Source organism: Camellia sinensis, chromosome 3, assembly GCF_055761805.1.
Source record: "Camellia sinensis isolate YWXY chromosome 3, ASM5576180v1, whole genome shotgun sequence".
Taxonomy (NCBI): Eukaryota; Viridiplantae; Streptophyta; class Magnoliopsida; order Ericales; family Theaceae; genus Camellia; species Camellia sinensis.
The window spans coordinates 106534520-106556330 of record NC_138963.1 but is presented as its reverse complement, the minus strand read 5'-3'; the positions used below and the strand labels follow the sequence as shown (position 1 = coordinate 106556330).

At 47.9% G+C, this 21811-nt stretch overlaps 1 protein-coding gene across 1 annotated transcript; it reads left to right on the top strand.

The window, feature by feature from the left end:
* Positions 1 to 786: 786 nt before the first annotated feature.
* Positions 787 to 21034, top strand: LOC145821742 (protein MAINTENANCE OF MERISTEMS-like). The gene is made up of 4 exons (XM_082918302.1): positions 787 to 1221; positions 1348 to 1509; positions 1603 to 2196; positions 20969 to 21034. Exons 1-4 carry the CDS (start codon positions 787 to 789, stop codon positions 21032 to 21034), a joined length of 1257 nt encoding a protein of 418 aa, XP_082774428.1.
* The last annotated feature ends 777 nt before the right edge of the window (positions 21035 to 21811 follow it).

The window sequence follows — 21811 nt, the reverse complement described above, 5'->3', positions numbered from 1 at the left end:
TTTTCTGAACACACAGCCCAGACTGATTGAGATTTGAACACGCAGCCCAAATACTAATTTTCTGAACACACAGCTCAAGTTGATTTTCTGAACACACAGCCTAGACTGATTGAGATTTGAACACGCAGCCCAAATACTAATTTTCTGAACACACAGCCCAGACTGATTGAGATTTGAACACGCAGCCCAAACATTAATTCTCTGAACACACAGCCCAAATTGGTGGTGAACACACAGCCCACACTGATTGAGATTTGAACACACAGCCCAAACATTAACTCTCTGAACACACAGCCCAAATTGAAGGTGAACACACAGCCCACACTGATTGAGATTTGAACACACAGCCCAAATACTAATTTTCTGAACACACAGCCCAAATTGAAGGTGAACACACAGCCCACACTGATTGAGAGTAGAACACGCAATTCGCTTACTTTTCTTCACACGCAGCCTATTTACTTGCACATAGCTTACTCATTTCATTGGCACACAGCTCGTTTATTTCATTGGCACACAGCTCATTCATTTTTATACTGACACATGTATTCATTCTGAATGCAGGCTGGTTCTCGCACTGTGCGGGGATATGGCTCCACCGCTGCGAGAGATTAGTATGTTGAGCTCCCGGAGGCTGTCCGGGATTTAGTAGATCTGGCGGGGTTCGGGGCCTTCTACGTTGGGTTATCGCGTTGTCCTGCCAGGAGGACACTGATGGCAGCTTTGGTAGAGAGATGGTGAGACACCACCAACTCCTTTCATTTTTCCGCCACTGGGGATTTGACTATGATCCCGCTGGATTTTGCTGTATTGACTGGCCTGGACATAGGAGGTTGGCCCATTCCTTACGACGAGGACATGGGCGAATGGGAGGCCGCTTGGATACATTTGCTGGGGGCCCGCTCGCCTGTTGACAGAGCTTCCGGGAGAGTCCGATACACCTGGTTCTCTTCCCATTTTCGGAGGGAGGAGATGGAGCCCGAGACTCCTGAGGAGGCAGAGCAGTATGCTCGTGGTTTTCTTATGTTCCTCTTCGGGACTACTCTGTTTGCCGATAGAGGGAACACGGTTGGGCTGTATCTGTTGAGCGCTCTGGTTGACCTATCACAGGTCGGTCGGTACGACTGGGGTGGCGCCGGCCTGGCTACCCTTTATTGTTACATGAGCGCGACCTCCCGCGGGCAGGGAGACTTACTTGGCGGTTATTGGAGAGCCTGGGAGGTACTTTCTGTCCTCTTGATTTACATTTCTGCTCCTCATTACTTGTACATTGCACACACAACGCACTTTACAGTCTGTATTTTGCCCTCAGCACTTTGTATTTACATTCTGCACTGCTTTTCTCAGTTATGGGTCTACGTATATTTCCCGACGTTAGCCCCAGAGTTGGAGGTGGCAGGGCCCCTCATGACCCCGTACTCACTGGTGTTCGAGGGCCAGCACCGGCCGAGACCCCGAGAGACTCTCTTTTATCTACGGCAGTATTTTGACTCTGTGCGAACGACGGAGGTATTTCAAAACTCTCAGTCCCTTCCATTTTCATCTTTGATTTGCCCCGCATATTCCCGATTGCTGATTGGTTTATGCACTTGTTATCCGCAGATTACATGGCAGCCCTGGGCACCCTTGGGTGATGGTCTCCGATTTCAGTATGCCAGAGGATCGGGCACCTCCCAGTACAGGATCCTGCTCGAAGGACCGGTTGGTAGAGCATGGTTTCTGGGGGAACGCTTTTTGCGTCAGGTATGGGGGTACATTTCTCAGGACCCTCCCGCAGCACCCCCAGTCAGTATGCGGACTGTTGATAGGCTCTCTTCCCAGGATGTAGTCAGTGCTATGCTGGGTACTGATGCTTTGCTACATCTCGAGGAGGGGGATTACGCCACTTACCGTCATACATACCTGATGGCTCCATTAACGGGAGTTCGCACTCCAATGATGAGGTCTACTGGTATGCCATCCTCGAGCCAGGCCCGGGCTCGGGCTGCAGACGCCCCTTCCACCAGCAGGGCTGGTACATTGAGAGGTGGGGGTAGATCGGTTCCTCCGATTCCTCCGACTCTTCCTCATCCTGGGTGGCCGGATATGCCGACTGAGCTGATGGGGTGGCAGTTTGGGACTACCTCTCCGATTCCGATCCCGATTGAGCCTCCGATGCCCAGTCATCGATATGTCATTGATCCCGACTCACCGCCGGTATGTTCTACTACTTTTCATCTATCATTCAAATGCTTAGACACTCCTTTATTCGTTGATGATTTGAGCTTGTATTTGCAGCCACCCAGAGAGTACATGGAGGAGGTGATCAGATTGGTGGCCTCACTCGAGGGCATGGTCTTGCGGAGGGAGGCACAGTTGTCTATCATGGGCTTCCAGGTACTCTTTAGTTTTCTGGCATTTATCATACTTCTGATAACATGCTAATTTCTACTGCATTGATAGGCTATTTGTGTAGAGCACATCTGACACACACCCCGCTTGTACACTGTGTTTACATGCACCCACTTCATGTAGTTTTTACTTGCATCTGCATCTGACGTACATGTTTAGACTGATGTATTTAATTTGAAATCTTTGTTCTCAGATGCCTCCGGTATATGCTCAGCCGTAGGCCGGGCCACCTGGGCCTTCTCGGGGAGCTGGGCCATCTGGGCCGTTTCACGGAGCTGGGCCATCCAGGCCTTTTCACGGAGCTGGGCCATCCAGGCCTTCCCGAGGAGCTGGGCCATCCAAGCCTTTCCGAGGAGCTCAAGGAGGGTCCTCTCGCAGACACAGGGCACATGTTATAGAGGCGGAGCCCGATGAGGAGGAGGAGGAGGAGGTTACAGACCGTCAGTCAGAGACATCTACTGAGGAGGGGGACTCCGGTCTTGGTTCCGGGAGTGGAGGCGAGGCTGAGGGGGATCCTGAGGACGACAGCTCCGACCCGGATGATGATGGTGGTGCAGAGGTTGTCCCGTAGAAGAGGATGAGGAGGGCCTCTCATTCCCACTCCCGAGGGCATTGATGCTGCTGTTTCCTGCTTTATTTTCCTTTTTGCTAGTAGTTTGTAGCACTTTGCATATTGTTAGGCAGTTTTATTTTCTGTAAAACTTATACCTTTGTTTATTGTAAAACATGATGGAATGAAACAGCTTTTGAAAAGGTGTTTGTATTTTAAACTTTTAGCATTGTATCGCATCATTTTATTTTGCACAAAAATGAAATTGAATGGGAATGTGCATTGTGTAATCACCAAGTCAGGTAGTGAACCGACGCAACAAACTAAGCAACTCAACTTACTAAGATATAACAGAACCCTAGCAAGTTTACAACTCGATAATCAAAATGCAATAATGTTGACAATTCGATAAACAAGACTTAAACAAAAAAGCTTAAACAAAGAGTAACAACTCAAAAACACGAAATACGACAGCTCAACAAACAACTCGATAAGCAAAACGACAACTCGATAAACAAAACAACAACTCGATAAACAAAACAACAACTCGATAAACAAGACTTAACAAAACGAAGTGTACTTCGGACGATCTGGGCAACGGAACGCATCCAAAAAAGAGGGAAATAGACGCCTTCGGTACATCCGTTGCATGGAAATGCTTGAAACTTTCTCTCGGAGGGTAAAACAGGGCCAAAGGCATACATTGGAGCATGGCCGGCCACTTTTGGGAGCCGGCCGGCCAGTTTTTTTGCAGAGAGGGGGGCAACCGGCCATTTTTGTAGCAAGAAGTGGCCAGCCTGCCAGAAAAAGTGGCCGACCGGCCACTTAACCCTGCAGCCGCCCAATTTTTGACACTTGTCCCTCTGAATAGTGTTTTTCCCTCTTTAAAAGCTTTAGCTCCGTGCTTTGATTCAATTCATCTTAGTTTTGCACAAAAAATGGAGGCGTTTCTCGTTGAAAATCTCACAGCTTGGGTTGCTTCTCTAGATGGCTCGGAAAAGCTGAACTTCCGGGGTTTTGGCTTGAATGCACTATTCACGCTGAGTCGCACTCCGCTACATCTCCCTTTTCTCCATGCCGCGGCGAGGTTTTGGAACCCGGTGACGCACGTCTTTAGCTTCGGTGGTCAAGAGGTATGTCCAACTTTTGAAGATTTTCAGGTTTTGATGGAGTCTGAATGTCATGAAGAGATCTTGCCCCAGCTCCGCTTTGGCCATGCCCAGGCTTTAGGGCGGATGTGTGAACTCACCGCTCATGGTGCTAGGTCTCTGATCTGTAATGGGGAACTAGACATCCTTGGTTTGATTCATCGCTTTTCTGACGCCGGTGACCGCAGCAACCATTATTGGCAAGGTTTCCGGCAACACGCCCTTTGCTTGTGCTTGCTGTCTCACTTTCTGCTATCCCCGGGCTTCGGCGGAGCTAGCATTCGTCTGATTGAAGTTGCTCAAGGCTTGAGAGAAGGAAAAAGCTGCATCGCCATGACCTTGGCCAAGACCCTGATGGGCTTGGATTCTGTCTATCGCCGGGAGACGACTAGATTTGCTGGGAGTCCACTGCTGCTGCAGGTAATGTTTCCCACCCAACCTCACATATGTATTTGCTCACATCACTCGGCCCTCAGGCTCGGTTTTTCTCACAAAACCCTTTTCTCACTTTTCTCTCACCATACACCTCTCTATTCTTTATTCTCTCATTTTTCATCCCTCCCCCAGGTATGGTTAATGGACAAATTGCAGGTTGTGGACTCTTGCCCGGCCTACTCGGCTCGAGGCTATTTCTTTCGACAGCGCCTAGTCGATGCCCCTAACGAAGGGTGGTGGTTTGACTGGATGTGCAATCTGTCCGCAGATCGCATTGCTTGGCATTGTCCTTGGCTCAATCTCCCGGCAATGAGCTATAGCATGTCCCGGCTGATCGGGATCCAGTTGATTGGTCTAACCCACTGTGTGTTCTACTTTCCGTTCCGGTTCCTGCGCCAGTTCGGTCATGATCAGATTTTCCCACCAGAGGGGATTGAGTACCCAGCTGCTTTCCCGGTCCGAGGTGCACAGCTTGCCCGATATGCCACAGCATGGAGGACTAGAGAGCTTCTGGCTCCTGCTCCCGCTTTCAGTTGCACTTTGTCCGACGAGTGCTTGGATTGGCTCAACGAGGAGGCACAGGTTGGGCCTAGCTTGGCGTTAGAGGCTTCAACCAGCTCTGGGAGGGGGCGCAGGGATACTTGACTTGACTACGCCCCGAATTTATTGCTTTATTAGTACTTTCAAGTTTTCTTTATGAACGTGATAAAAAACAACTTCGATTGTATGCAAGAGCAGGAGAACTCTGTTTTGAAATCAATGAAATTGAAGGTTGTGGTACTGAACATTTTCCGCTTTGGTCCAAAAATGGTCTTAGTTGTAAAGAGATTAATTTGAACAAAGTCAACTTTTATTAACACTTTTCAAAACCATTTTCGATGTGGATCAGAACTGGACACGCCTAAGATTTGTCACTGAGATGCACAACCCCAGATCCCTGCAACTGGAAAGTTGCCCCTAGTTTGAAGAGTACCGCAGCACTGCATGGCAACGGAAAGTTGCCCCTAGTCTGGATAGCACTGTACCGGAAATCGCGATAAAAGCTGATGGACAAAGATGACCGAGATGGTCAAAATGGACAAAGTTGATCAGGGAAAAGTTTATGGCTGAACTTCAAGGTGAAGTTGCCTACGTATCCCAAAAATGGGAATCAAGCCTTACGTAGTTCAGGCTTAGGTTCACTCGGGTATTTTCACTCTCCTTTTATGCTCTAGCTTTTGCCAAGGTCGCCCTTTGCGGGTTTTCAACCTTGCGAGCTCAGTTTTTATATTTTCCAATTTTTTTTGTGCTCTAACTTTTGCCTAGGTCGCCCTTCCGGGTTTTCGGCCTAGCGAGCCTCTCAGGGGTAATATTTCTTCAACTTGTCCATGTTGATCGATTGGGAGAACTCTAGGCCATCTAGATCCATCAAAACCACAGCTCCACCTGACCAGATAGCTTTGATGATGTAGGGACCAGTCCAATTGGGTTTGAACTTGCTCCTTGGGTCGTGGATGGAGCTCGGTTGTCCTTGAGCACCAAATCTCCTTCTTTTAGATTCCTGGACTTAACCTTCTTGTTGAAAGCCCGGGCAATTCTGTGCTGATAGCCTTGAATATGGTACAGTGCTTTCAGTCTCCTCTCGTCAAACAGCATGAGTTCCTCAAATCTGCTCTGCTGCCAGTCTGCCTCGGCTATTTGGCACTTAGCCAATACTCGTAATGACGGAACCTCAATCTTGATAGATAGAACGGCCTCCATCCCATAAACCAATGAATACGGAGTGGCTCCGGTAGAAGTTCTGATTGAAGTCCTGTAGCCCCACAGAGCAAACGGCAGCTTATCTGTCCAATCCCGGTAGGTTTCCACCATCTTCTGTAGTATGTGTTTGATATTCTTGTTGGCGGCCTCGACCGCTCCGTTGGTTTGCGGCCGGTATGTAGATGACTTATGAAAAGCCACGTTGTATTTCTCCAACAAGTCTATCACTTCCTTCTTGAAGTGGGAACCATTATTTGAAATTATCTCGTTTGGGACCCCATAGCGACAAATGATGTTGTTTCTGATAAACTTTGCAACGTGTGACGCCTTCAACACCGCATACGATTGGGCCTCGACCCACTTCGTGAAATAATCTATCGCAACCAGGATGAACTCATGCCCATTCGACCCCTTCGGAGTGACAGCCCCGATCACATCGATTCCCCAAACTGAAAAAGCCATACGAAGTCATGTTGTATAGCTTCGACGGCGGGATGTTCATGCGGTTTGCATGAATCTGACACTTGTGGCATCGCCGAACAAAACTAATACAATCCTCATCCATGGTGGACCAGTAATAACCCTGTCTGAGGATCTTCCGTGCTAGCATTACTCCGTTCATATGCGCACCGCATTCTCCTCCATGGATGGCCTCCATCAGGCGCTTTGATTCCTCAGCTTCAACATACAGCTTGTGCATTCCCAGATGACCTCTCTTATACAGTTTACCCCCACAGATGATGAACTAGACAGCCATTCTTCTGATTGCCCTTTTATCCTTGGCGTTTACCCCTGGCGGGTATGCTTCCTTTTCCAAGAAATTCCAAATGTCGTAATACTAGGGGTTTTCGTCCTGAACTTCATCTATAGCAGCGATCGACTCATTGGCTGGCACCAATTTCTGGTCAATGACGACTGGACGCATCTGGATTCCAAATGGGATGTCTATCATGGAAGATAGAGTTGCTAGAGAATCGGCAAACCTGTTGTTTTCTCTTGGAAGATGAGCAAAGTTTAGTTTTTCAAACCGAGGGATTAGCAAGTCCAAGGTCTGATGGTACATCATCATCTTTTCTTCTTTGACTTTCCAGTCTCCGTTTGCCTGAGATACAACAAGGTTTGAATCCCCGATGACGTCCAAACGTCTTGCCCCTAGTTCTAGGCCGCTTCTAAGCCAGCAATGCACGCCTTATATTCTGCTTCGTTGTTCGAGACTTTGAACCGGAGTTTGAAGGCTAGAGAGATACGAGAATTTTCGGGTGCTATCAGCAACACTCCTATCCCATACCCGTACTGATTTGACGCTCCGTCAAAGTACATCGTCCAATATTCATCGTCGATGTGCAAAATGGCTTCATCTGGGAATAGGTACTCCACTGCTTCACCTTCTTCGACTGGATGATCGGCCAAGAACTCTGCCACTGCTCTTCCTTTGACTGACTTGCGTGACACATATTTCAGATCGAATTCGGAGAGCAACAGCAGCCAACGAGCTAGCCTACCCGTAAGTGCCGGTTTCTCGAAAAGGTATTTGATGGGATCCAGTCGTGAAACCAACATTACGGAGTGAGCTAACAAGTAGTGCCGCAGCTTCCTGGTAGCCCATACCAAAGCTAAGCAAGCCTTCTCGAGCGGAGTGTAGCGGGTCTCATAGTCCAACATCTTCTTACTCAGATAGTAGATAGCCCTCTCCACCTTATCCTCCGATTCTTGTGCGAGCATGCAGCCCATTGTAGTCTCAGTCACTGAAAGGTACAATATCAACGGTTTCCCCGACTCTGGCGGCAACAACATGGGCGGGTTCTGCAAATATTCTTTGATCTGTTCAAACGCAGCTTGACATCAGCCGTTCCATTGGAATTTCTTGCCTTTCTTCAGGAGACCAAAAAGTGGTTCGCAAGTTAAGGTTAATTTTGAGATAAACCGTCTTATAAATTGCACTTTACCCAGAAAGCCTCGCGCCTCCTTTTCAGTCCTTGGTGGTGGTATTTCTAAGATGGCCTTAATCTTTGAAGGGTCGACCTCGATGCCCCTTTGTGTAATCAGAAACCCCAGCATTTTTCCCGCTGTGACACCAAACGTACACTTTTGAGGATTTAGCCGCAACCGAAATTCTCTGATCCTTTGAAAGAACTTTTGCAAGGCGGTGTAGTGGCCCTCTCTTTCCTTGGACTTGACAATCATGTCGTCCACGTACACCTCAACCTCTTTGTGGATCATGTCGTGCAATATTGTGGTCGCGGCCCGTTGATAAGTAGCTCCGGCATTCTTCAACCCAAATGGCATTACTCTGTAGCAGTATGTTCCCTACGGGGTAGTGAATGCAGTCTTTTCTCTGTCTTCTGGGGCCATTACTATCTGATTGTACCCTGAGAAGCCATCCATGAATGAGAGCAAAGCATGCCCTGCTGTGTAACCTACCAACTCATCGATATGCGGTTACGGAAAGTCGTCCTTCGGACTAGCTCTGTTCAAATCCCTGAAATCCACGCATACCCGGATCCTGCCATCCTTCTTTGGCACTGGAACGATGTTGGCCAACCAAGTCGGGTATTTGGATACCAGCAGGAAGCCTGCGTCGATTTGCTTGGTGACCTCTTCCTTAATCTTGAGAGCCCAGTCGGGGCAGATCCTTCTGAGTTTCTGCTTGACAGGTCGGGCTTCGGGGTCAAGGGGGATCCGGTGCTGTACAATCTCAGGATCGATCCCAGGCATGTCTTCGTAGGACCACGCGAAAACATCTTTGAAATCTTTTAGTAAAGCGACTAAGCGCTCGCGTTCCTCCGAAGACAGGGTGGACCCGATCTGGACCAGCCGCGGGTCCTCCTCAGTACCAATGTTCACGGTAATGATTTCATCCGTTAAGGGTTTGATAAATCTCTCCTGCTCCTGCTCAATTAAACGTTGCAAAACCGGAGGAATTTCGTCCTCGTTGTTTTTATCAAAATTTTGAAAGTCTGAATTTATGCAATAAATTAAGGGCACAGAAAAGTACTCAGAAACCACAGTTACTTGATTCTCATTAAGCTCATCCAAATCGTCCGAATTCTCGGTTACAACAGACTCAAATGAGAAAGAAAAAGACGACTTGGACATAATCGTGGCATCCGGGTTATCATCCCGCAGCTGTTTTATCTCCAATCATGGAAACCAAGGAGTTATCCCCCAAGCACTTTTGGTCGATCGAAGGATCTGAAAGTAGACACGCCAGCGCTACCCCCACCTCAAGTTCGGTGCTCTCAGAATCCACTGCCTTATACTGCTCAACCTCAGCTGATGGGTCTGTCTGCTCTTCGGCAACGTCATTCCCAGGTAGTTGCAGGTCGAAGAAGATCTCGAAACCAGGCACCCGCTTTCTCTCCGCGTTCAGCCATGGTTCTGGGAAACCGCAAAACGGAAAGTCCTCCCCCTCTCGGACGAAGCGTCCGTTTAGGGTACCCTGAATGGGCCTATGCATTAATTCGAAAGGCTTTCCAGCCTTCTTTGCTCTGGCTCTTCCGGCCATCTCTTTACCCTTCCTCACCTAGTCCTCTTTGGTGGGCAGATAACACAATCCAAAGGTGTGAGGGTTGTGTGGCACTTCGGCCAATGCCGCGATGCCTTTCCAGCCGCTCCTTCCCAATCCCATTCCGGGGATGTGTTGTAACTTGTTCATGAGGTAGACAGATTGAGCACTGACGTACACCCCCTCATTCACAGCCATAACATTTTGTACCACTCGAGCCTCAGCCAAAGTGAACCCCGATAAGAACACATCCTCCGTGCCGTGCTCGATTTCCAAGACAGGTGTGGACACTTCCGGTGGCGGATGGATTGACGAATTCCCAAAAACAATCGCTACCCCCTTCCCGTGAGGGTACTTCAGCATCTGATGTAGAGTGGAAGAGACTGCCTTGACCTGGTGCAACCACGGTCGCCCTAAAAGTAGGTTAAAGGTTGCGGGAACGTCCAACACATGGAATTCAATGTTGTGTTGTCCTAGACCAACCTTGGTTTGAATTTTGACAGTCCCCATCACTTCCCTGCTGGTATTGTCGTATGCTCTGATTACTTCAGTAGTTGGCACGAAGTCCGCGGGCTTCAACCCGATTGCATACGCTATTCTGGTCGGGCAGACATTGATAGCAGACCCGGTATCAACAAGTACCACCGGTATCCACTTGTCTCTACATTCCACAGAAATGTAGAGGGGTTTGTTGTGATTTGTGCCCTCAGGCGGTAGTTCTTTGTCTGAAAAGGTTAATGCCGGGGAACCTCCTCCCGGAAAAACCAGCCCAACCAGCTGCTCTGGTGTAGTATCTATGGAGAGTTTGGACTTATCCATAGCAGATATAACAGCTTGCCTATGTACTCGCGATGCCATAAGCAGTCCCCAGATGGAGATGTCTGCTTGTATCTTCTTTAGCTGTTTTAGCACAGCTTCCTCTTCAATCTGCTTCTCCTTCTGTTTCTCCGCTTCTTTATCCTTCCCGGATGCCTCGGGTTGGTCTAGGTGCGGGGGCTTGAAGTACCGCCCGCTTCTCGTCATGTGATCCACCTCATCGAGGTACCAAGTGTCATCCGGTTGATTGTTTCCCCAATCTTCATCCGTGTGGGCAAGACATAAGTCATCGTCTTCCCACCACATTCCACTGGCATTCAAAAGACACCCGTCTGGTTCGGGTATGTTTGTGCTCACAGCACTTTCAGCCCGCATGCCCACAGCACTTTCGATCCCTTCATGGATCTTGGCTTTCCCGGTTCTCTCAGAACCCTGTTGTTTTATCTGCGTCAGTGCAGCTTGTTGTTCAATCTTCACAATGCTTTCATCCTGAGCGAAATTCTTCGTACCGGCGCTCTCCGGCAATATAACTTGACTTCCGGCCCTTCCGGCCACAGCTGATACCCTCGCCCCCGCCGGGCCCTGTTCTGGTTGGGATTCTCTCACTATATCCGGTTGATCATCGAGCCGTCTAGTGGCCTCTGCCGGTTCCTCATAGTCAAACCTGTTGATTGTCGCGTCTCCTGATTCTTGGTCATCGAAAAATTACAGGTTGGCAAAGTCCTCCTCTACAGCTGTCAGATCATCTCCCCCTTGCTCAAATCCATCCCCCGGATCACACACAGCTCTCCTGTCTCTGGCAATTTTATACCCAGCCCAATCTGGCTTGTTGACAAGATGTACTCACTCGGGTCATAGACTCTCCCAGCAAAACTCTGTTCAATCCCAGACTCAACAATCCCACTACCTGACCCGGTGTTGCTGGACAAAAATCCCTCCTCGTACTGCCAAGTAAGAGAGGGTGCGATAGATGCATCCAAGATAGTCGCTGGAAGGCCCGCAGCTGTTTCATCTCCAATCATGGAAACCGAGGAGTTATCCCCCAATCACTTTTGGTCGATCGAAGGATCTGAAAGTAGACACGCCAGCGCTACCCCCACCTCAAGTTCGGTGCTCTCAGAATCCACTGCCTTATACTGCTCAACCTCAGCTGATGGGTCTGTCTGCTCTTTGGCAACGTCATTCCCAGGTAGTTGCAGGTCGAAGAAGATCTCGAAACCAGGCACCCGCTTTCTCTCCGCGTTCAGCCATGGTTCTGGGAAACCGCAAAACGGAAAGTCCTCCCCCTCCCGGACGAAGCGTCCGTTTAGGGTACCCTGAATGGGCCTATGCATTAATTCGAAAGGCTTCCCAGCCTTCTTTGCTCTGGCTCTTCCGGCCATCTCTTTACCCTTCCTCACCCAGTCCTCTTTGGTGGGCAGATAACCCAATCCAAAGGTGTGAGGGTTGTGTGGCACTTCGGCCAATGTCGCGACGCCTTTCCGGCCGCTCCTTCCCAATCCCATTCCAGGGATGTGTTGTAACTTATTCATGAGGTAGACAGATTGAGCACTGATGTACACCCCCTCATTCACAGCCATAACATTTTGTACCACTCGAGCCTCAGCCAAAGTGAACCCCGATAAGAACACATCCTCCGTGTCGTGCTCGATTTCCAAGACAAGTGTGGACACTTTCGGCGGCGGATGGATTGACGAATTTCCAAAAACAATCGCTACCCCCTTCCCGTGAGGGTACTTCAGCATTTGATGTAGAGTGGAAGAGACTGCCTTGACCTGGTGCAACCACGGTCGCCCCAAAAGTAGGTTAAAGGTTGCGGGAACGTCCAACACATGGAATTCAATGTTGTGTTGTCCTGGACCAACCTTGGTTTGAATTTTGACAGTCCCCATCACTTCCCTGCTGGTATTGTCGTATGCTCTGATTACTTCAGTAGTCGGCACGAAGTCCGCGGGCTTCAACCCGATTGCATACGCTGTTCTGGTCGGGCAGACATTGATAGCAGACCCGGTATCAACAAGTACCACCGGTATCCACTTGTCTCTACATTCCACAGAAATGTAGAGGGGTTTGTTGTGATTTGTGCCTTCAGGCGATAGTTCTTTGTCTGAAAAGGTTAATGCCAGAGAACCTCCTCCCGGAAAAACCAGGCCAACCAGCTGCTCTGGTGTAGTATCTATGGAGAGTTTGGACTTATCCATAGCAGATAGAACAGCTTGCCTATGTACTCGCGATGCCATAAGCAGTCCCCAGATGGAGATGTCTGCTTGTATCTTCTTTAGCTGTTTTAGCACAGCTTCCTCTTCAATCTGCTTCTCCTTCTGTTTCTCCGCTTCTTTATCCTTCCCGGATGCCTCGGGTTGGTCTAGGTGCGGGGGCTTGAAGTACCGCCCGCTTCTCGTCATGTGATCCACCTCATCGAGGTACCAAGTGTCATCCGGTTGATTGTTTCCCCAATCTTCATCCGTGTGGGCAAGACATAAGTCATCGTCTTCCCACCACATTCCACTGGCATTCAAAAGACACCCGTCTGGTTCGGGTATGTTTGTGCTCACAGCACTTTCAGCCCGCATGCCCACAGCATCATCTGTCCTTGTGCCCGCAGCACTTTCGATCCCTTCATGGATCTTGGCTTTCCCGGTTCTCTCAGAACCCTGTTGTTTTATTTGCGTCAGTGCAGCTTGTTGTTCAATCTTCACAATGCTTTCATCCTGAGCGAAATTCTTCGTATCGGCGCTCTCCGGCAATATAACTTGACTTCCGGCCACAGCTGATACCCTCGCCCCCGCCGGGTCCTGTTCTAGTTGGGATTCTCTCACTACATCCGGTTGATCATTGAGCCGTCCAGTGGCCTCTGCCGATTCCTCATAGTCAAACCAGTTGATTGCCGCGTCTCCTGATTCTTGGTCATCGAAAAATTGCAAGTTGGCAAAGTCCTCTTCTATAGCTGTCAGATCATCTCCCCCTTGCTCAAATCCATCCCCCCGGATCACACACAGCTCTCCTGTCTCTGGCAATTCTATACCCAGCCCAATCTGGCTTGTTGACAAGATGTACTCACTCGGGTCATAGACTCTCCCAGCAAAACTCTGTTCAATCCCAGACTCAACAATCCCATTCTCTCCTGAAGTCTGCCCTTCCCCATCTTCGATGGTCACCACCGTCGGCTCTGGTTGGGTTGTGGAGATGTCCAACATGCACAAGAAGTCAGTGCAGTCGGGGAGGAACACCTCCGGCTTGGGTAGATGGGTAGGAGTAATATAGATGCTAGGATCGTAAGACACGACCCCAGTCTGGATAAGGTTGACTCTTTTGGGAGGTGGAGTTTGGTTGTGTGTAGGGAGGGGGTTGGTTGTGACGTTGGGTTTTTCTGGTGGCAAAATCACATTTTTGTCGACGAGGTCTTGAATCTCGTGACGCAGCTTGAAACATTGGTCGGTATCATGGCCATGCTGCTGGTGATATGCACAGTATTTGGCTGGGTTGTGAGAGGGAGGGAGTGGATTCGGCAATGGCCTCGGCTCTAGGGGTTTCAGATGCCCCTTTCTGATCAAGACCCCCAGAGCCTTAGACAAAGGCATGTATAGTGGGGTGAAGGTTCTTTGGCCTCTGGGGGGGTATTTGGAGGTTTGAGTATTGCTTCCGGATGCACCGGAGAAGGGTGTGGCTGCCATGGGCCTTGGAAGGGGAGGGGGAATGGTGGTGACCATACTGACCTCCGAAGCTCTTGCGTTTGCAGCGCCACTTGGGCCTGGATTGTTGTTACGGTTGAAAGTCCTCCTCGGTTGCTCCCTATCCTGGTCAATCAGACCTTGTTTCATGGCATCTTCGATTTGCACCCCCATCTCGTGTAAATCTGAGAAAGTAGGAAAGGGGAGTACAATCATTCTCTGCATCAACTTTGGTTGGAGATTGCGCACAATCATCCGGATTTGGTCCTTGTCAGTGGGCCTCAAAGTCATCATCGACGCCTTTGCCCTCTACTGGGTTACAAAATCTGAGAAAGTTTCCTTGGGCTCTTGCCTTGTCGTTTCGAGATCACGAGTTGTAATCTCAATCTGAGTGTTGTACGAGTATTGCGCAACAAAGGCCTCAGCCATTTCATCCCAGCTTCTTTTTACCTCGTCCTCTAACTTTGCGTACCAGGTGGCGGCTACACCGGGCAGGGTTCGGCCGAACAGTGAAAGCTTTTGTGGTCGTGTTAGGCCCATTGCCCGCAGGATGTCCGAGAATAGCCGAAGATGGACCATGGGGTCCCCGGACCCGTCAAAGCGGTCAATTTGCGGCATCTTGAACCTGTTGGGCAATATTACAGCCACGTCGGTATATCCGTCCTCGATATCCGGGATAGCCCTTACCCCTTGCAATTTCTTGAAGAGCTTCTCAAGCTTGCTCAATTTCAGAGCTGTATGGTCAATCTCGAACTCAAAGGGGGAGTCCGGGTGGTTGGGTGTATGGGTTTTGGACAGTTAAGGCGGAAGCGGGGGAGGAGCTGGCCCCATTGGAAGGTTCGTGTCCTCTTGTAGGTTCTGGATATTTGGCACGGTGTTGTGGGTGTTTGGCGGAGCGTTCTGAATAGTGGGTGCCTGCTCGGGTAAGGGAGACCCTGGCGGAGGAGGAACTTGATGTGAAGCAGATGCCGCATTCTGCTGTTGCAGTCTGGTAATTAGCTCGGCCTGCTGGGCCATGATCTCGGCCTGTTGTTTGGCAAACTCATCCCGGCGAATGGCGTCCTGTTGCATGGCTCTCATGGTTTCTTGCATCTGACGCATCATTTCCTCGACTCCTGTCGGTGTTGCCATACTGCCCTGGTTTGTCCGAACTATTGGCAAGTCTATTCCTATAGCGGTAATTGGGATCCCAATCTGACTGTCCACTGACGGGGTAGTCCTCTGCTCGGATACACTGCGCTTCCTCGGTCTTTGCCTGATAACCGGGGGTAGAGAATGGAACACTGGCTGTCCTTCAATTAGATCCTCAGATCGATTGAGTCGACGACCTCGTGTCCAAAGTGCTTGGAGAATGTCTGCTGGGTGGGAAGCAATTGTGCTAGAACTGCCCCTAGCAAAAGATAAATAAAGCGAAAAGTAAATAAATAAACAGATAAACGGACAGTATAACAGCTTAAAATAAATGCATGACACACAGCCTGGAATAACAACACACGGTCGACAAGCTGAATACACACTGTCCTCCAACACTGATTATTATCCCTGAATCACTGTCCTCAAAACTGAATCTGATACCCGCAGATAACTGATTCTCAAATACTGACTGATGCCCGCAGACCTGATACCCACAATACTGAACTGACGCTCGCAGGCCTGATGCCCAAACCTTGTAAATTGATACATGCATTCGTATGGAGACGCACCCCAAAAGCACATAACAAGTAAGTGAGAACCAAAACACCCCTATGTTGGGGTAGGGTTTCCCTGTCCTATTTTGTCAGGAGCTAGGGTTTCACTACGCACACAGCGGTTTCAAACAACCTATAAACGGGCAAGCAACCTGTCCTAGTTTGGAATGGTCACTACGGATCCGAATATGCACTAGGTCGAATGGTCAAAAAGGGTGCCCCGGTAAAACCGGGGTTTGTGTTCCCATACTGGCAGAGCCCACAACCGGTCAGCCTTATGGTCATGCCTTGACAAGACAAGCCTCCGGCAAACCGTTCAGGAATAGCAGATGGCAAACACGGTGTCCTAGGCGCACCAATGCAAATGTAATGCAAAGAAACACACAAGTGTAGTCAAAACCAGATATCATGAGTTCGAGTCAAGTTCTCTAAATCCCCACCGGAGTCGCCAGAAACTGTAGACGTCCCCGAATACCCCGGGAGGAACGAGTCCACCCGTTCTGTTCATTTGGAGTCACTACAGCTTAGGACTCTAAAATTGTCACGGTTCTTAATCTGAACCAAAGAGTCCAAATCCGACAAATCGTTTTGAGAAAACAGATTTTGAAAGAAGTGCCAAACATGGATTGCTTTGCCAGATACAGAGTCGCCACCTAAATATTTTATTTTGGGAAATTTAGGAAACCTTGACTCGTTTGCCTAAGGCCACGTGTCCGTCATCACCAAAGTTGCCTCGGCTCGGGAACTTGGGTACGATTGGGGAAGGTCACTTCGTGAGCACCCCCGCTCGCCCGATCAAAGATCGGCCTCTACTAACCATGATATCAAGTTTTGAAAACATTGTGTGTTCTTATTCCGGTTATTAGCCTAGATTTACTATGTGATGCGCGCAGCATACAAGTATAGACTGGATCGCCTGAATTGGAACAAGACATTTCATGTTTGTTTTTGAAAGATGGTTTGCTACTCGCAAGTAGGCTTAAAATGCAGATCTTGCCACCCTCAGGTGGGCTTTAAGAAAAGATGGTTTTGCCATTATCTAGTGGGCTTAAAACTCACAATCAATGATTTGTTCCAATCCAAATAACCGAACCTTCACCCACAGGAATTCAGGCAGTTATATCACATAAGCATATAGCCTCATGGTAAGCATGCTATTCATGGCAGTCACTCACACGCATGCAAGGATGCTAAAGCATAAAACTTACCAAGTACTCCAAGCCAAAACAAAAGCTAATTAGAAATCATGCATGATCCTAATTATACAGAAATGCCTAATGCAACACATGCAAAATGCAACTATAGCAGGCCCGGCTATTCTAAACATGGCATATGAGATGCAACAGCTAACAAGTATTCAACTTTGAAATTGAAATACAAATGCAGTTAGTATGATGCGCCGAGCCCGGTGCATGCAAAACAGATGAATGAATGCAAACATGCTATCATACTGTATGCTAATTGAAATATGCCCTAGTCTAACCATCATAAGCGGATAAATAAAAGGGAGAAAGACGTGGGGTTGCAAGACATACAACACACACACGCACACTTATTACAGTTGTGCCCTCGCGCAGAAGGTCCGAATAAATAGTACAGTCCAAATAAAAAAATAGTACAGTCCAAATAAATATTACAGTCCAAATATGTACAAATTCCTAATTAATTAACAAATTAACTAAGAAAATAAATAAACTGGCATGCAAGCCAGGGACTGCCTTGATTCCATTCCGGATGATGAATGATGCATGCCCGGGTTGCCTTTGCGCGGAAATCCATGACGATGCCCCAATTAGCCTCTGTTTGCACCTGTTCTTGAAATGCGTGCCATGCCTCGGAAGACCGCTGATTCTTGATTTGCTGCAACAGAGAGCAGGAAAGGGGCATAGCAATGTATTTTCACAAATGTATGCATGCCTCGATCCTCGTACCACCAATCACGCATCTCGATGCATGATGGCCGAGGGGTTGAATTGCACAATTCAATATAGGATGAATGCACATGAAAACACAACTAAAACCCAACTCCATCATGGACAATCCGGAGTGTCGGTGACTGGGGAATTGAGACACGTTCCGTCACTCGGAGTACGAAATGCACCTCGTTTCCCGTGCTCGGGCTAACTCCTATCCCGAACACGATGCAATATGCATGACATGTATGAAATGCAACTAAGATACAATCCTAACATACACAATGTTATGGAATGGCATACAAGCTGCACGAGGTAATACACAACCGAGCATACACAATGCTATGGATGAAATGGCATACGCAATGCAATAATGGGCTTACACCAACATGAGAGAGCCTCAGCCACACTCACATAGGAGGCCATCAGATGAAAACAAGACAACTCGAAATGCGTGCACGCGTGCACGAAAACCGAGGACCGACCCTCAGGCACCGAAATGCCACTCTAATGAAACATGGCAAAGACATGGAATATGACATGCAAACATGCAAAAATCAGCAGCAAGATGAGGGGGAAAACAGCCCCGAAACAAGGCGAAATGACACCCGATGCATGGAATTTCTCCCGAAATGCAAAACTAGGTACATGAAATGGCTTACAGCTATACAAAGCATGCATAATTGGTACATGGAATGAAAAAACAGAAGCAAGACAGCCCCAAAATAAGCATTTTTACAGTTCAAAGAATGGCCAAACAGTAAGCACAAATGGGACTAAATTATCATACAAAAATGGCTCCGCAAGGGAGGCAATGAAGCAAGTGGTAGATGCAAAGCCCAAACAGAAAAAGACTCTTCTACAACACTTAAGAGGGACCAAAAATATGAATACTTACAGTTTATGGAAACCCCCAAAACAATATACAAGTGTGCTCAAAATGCCATGCAAGATTAAGGCCAAAAAAGAGCTACAACACAAAGTATACAAAGGGTGTCTCAAACAACCATAGACCCTTAATGAAACATGAAGAGGGGGTCAAAATAGGGCCATTTTCAGTTCGGACCAAAGTCCAAAAACAGAGACACAATAGGCTAATAAATCATGCAAAAATGGGGACCAAAGAGGGGTATAATGACAAGTGGCACATGGAGGTCCGAAACAGTGATGAGCCCTTCTTCAATGTTGAATAAGAGCTCAAAATAATCCTATCTACAGTTTACATCATGCTCCAAAACAGATCATACATAGGCAAAAAATACTATGCAAGATTATGGCATACAAAGGGGTAATGAAGCAAGTGCAAGATGGGGGTCCCAAACAGGGTAAGACCCTTAATGAAAGATGAAATAGATCTCCAAAAAATGCCACTTTCAGTTTTGGTCGGAGCTCAAAACAGCAAGCAAAAGGGGCTAAGAAAACTTGCAAAAATGAGCTAAAAAGAGGGAGAAATCAACTCACCCTTGAAGACCAATCCTTTGCTGCCTCTTGGACCAAGAAAAGCTGCCTCCTAGCCTCTAAGAAGACCTCCAAGCTGCTGGAATGGAAGTGGTAGTGTGGTGCTAGGTGGTGATGAAGAAACGGGTGTAGGACTTGGGTGTTTTTTGAAGGAAATAAGAGAGATGGAGGGAGATATGCATGCAAGAGCCCCTAAGCAATTTTTGTCAACCCTTGGACCAATGCTAGAGGCCAGTTATGTAGACCAAAGAGGGGGAGAAAGGGAGGGAAAAAGTGGAGGGAAAACAAGCCAAGTTTCCCCCCAAAAGTTGTCCCCCCCCGGATACAGATTTTTTGGGGGAAAAAAGTATACAGCTGTAATGTACTCACCCTGAGGAGCAAGGCCGGCCAGGTTTTGGAGATGCAGGTGGCCGGCCGGCCACCCCCCATGACCAGCCGGTCAAGGGTCAAAAGGGTCAAAAAGATTTTCTGGCCGGCCACCACAAATTGGTGTCCTCCCAGGTGCCCTTAACACAACCCTGTGGTTCAAAATTGTAAACTGTAAAACAGGAGAGAGAATAGGCCATTTTTAGGAAGGGTTCAAAAGAGTCAATTGGAATTACTGGCCAGCCACCAACTTTTGGTGTCCTCCCATGTGTGTACAACACAAATATGGGGGTTAGGATTGAAGAAAGTGACCCTAGGGTGGTCAACATTGGCTCGGAAGTGAAAAAAACGGGCGTCGGAGGGCGCCGGAGGAATATAACTGGTTGCTGAAACAATTGCTGGCCTCCCACCCTTCTACGGCCTTCTTGGTGATGAAATAGAGGTACCTGCCAAAAATGAACGAAAACCGATGCAAAACGAATGTTCGGGGGCCAGAACGCGCAATTCGGGGCCCTGAAAACTGCCTGTTAAGCACCGAAAGTGGCATTCGACCACGAAGTGGGTCTCTCAGACCTTAGTGTCCCTCAAAAGGGAGTAAATAAGATGCATGCCAAAAACCGGAGCAAATGGTGGTGGTTAAGCGGTCCCGAACCGAGGCACACGGCCAACGGCTCCGAAAACCGAAAACCGGACTCCAAACGGGCAAAATGGCCTACGACCACAAAACGTAGCCTACGGCCACTGAGAGATGATCTATGAGACCTCTCCCTCCCTTCGCGAAGAGAAAATAGAGAAATCGAGCTTGGTTCGCAAACCGAGGCAAAGCACAAAAGAGTCTGGAAGTCCGGAGGCAAGGCTCGCAGCCGAGACTCTGAAACCTCTGAACGAGCACAATATGCAGTATCACCGAGCACTCAACTGGTGACGTCTGAGTCTCAAAGCCGGTCAAAAATGGGGTGTCTACAGATGTTCTTCCCCTTCTGATGGATCTATGCCCTGTAAGTTCAATCAATTCTCTCTCTCTCTCTCTCTCTCACTCTCTCTCACCTATGTTGTGTGTGTGTGTCTCTATCTCTCTCTCTCTCTCTCTCTATATATATATATATATATATATGTATATGTGCATATTGTGTACATCGAATTTGTGTGATTTCATTTCCTATAAATTGATTGCACTTTTACCTGATTTTATTTGAGTAAGAATGGTTAGGGTTAGCACAATTTGTTTTAATCTTCATATATCGGTGATTGTTAATGGTAAATCTTGTTTTCAATTTCAGTGTTTAGGTATTTGGATTTTCATTTGCATACTATGGATCTGTGCCTGGGATTGCTTTTTCATTGTCCTTTTGATACTATATGCAAGAAGTGACAAACATGGAAGTGTGACAAAACTATATGCACTGAAATATCATGTGAAATGATGTCATGGCAAGCAAACATCTCAAGTATGTCATACTATGGTGCTCAAAACTCAAGGCTAGCAAGGCCGATTGTACTATAGCTATGCAATACATGAACCACATGGCCAAGACAATCCAAAACAATCTATAGCATGTCAAATCAAGGCTAAAACATGTACAGAGTATAGCCAAAACAAGATAGCATGAAGGGCATGAAGCATAGAGTATACAAGGCCAATAAGGAGGATTACACTACACCTACCAAAACCAAGCATGAGATGACTTCACCAACAAAAATCAGAGTTATATCATGGAAAATTAGGAGAAAAAACAGACTGAAATGGTGGCCCAAAAAGCTAGGCAAGATGGCATACGCATAGGTTCATATTTAAGGCATAAGGCACAAACCCTCCAAAGCATTGAATGAGTGAAAGATGTGAGGGCATGGCCACACTACATGTACTGAAATCACATATCAAATGATGCTAAATCATACAAATAGCCCAAGCAATGCATGCTAGTGACTTGGAAACTTAAAGTTAATTAGCAAGAATGCACTATAGCTATACAAAGCAAGGCATGCATGACCAAAACGACATAGAACAGAACTTAAGCATGGTAAAACATGAGTAAAAGCTTGCCGGAGTTGAGCCAAAAACATGCTAGAATGATGGTCCAAAGCATGATGTATGTTAGGCTAGTGAATGGAAATGCACTACAAGCGCAA

Bases quoted from the DNA above. Each gene is read 5' to 3' on its own strand.
- LOC145821742 (XM_082918302.1), top strand. From the start codon at position 787: ATGATCCCGCTGGATTTTGCTGTATTGACTGGCCTGGACATAGGAGGT. The intron at 1,222-1,347 runs GTACTTTCTGTC...TGCTTTTCTCAG, and splicing joins GTTATTGGAGAGCCTGGGAG to TTATGGGTCTACGTATATTT. The intron at 2,197-20,968 runs GTATGTTCTACT...TTCAGTGTTTAG, and splicing joins TTGATCCCGACTCACCGCCG to GTATTTGGATTTTCATTTGC.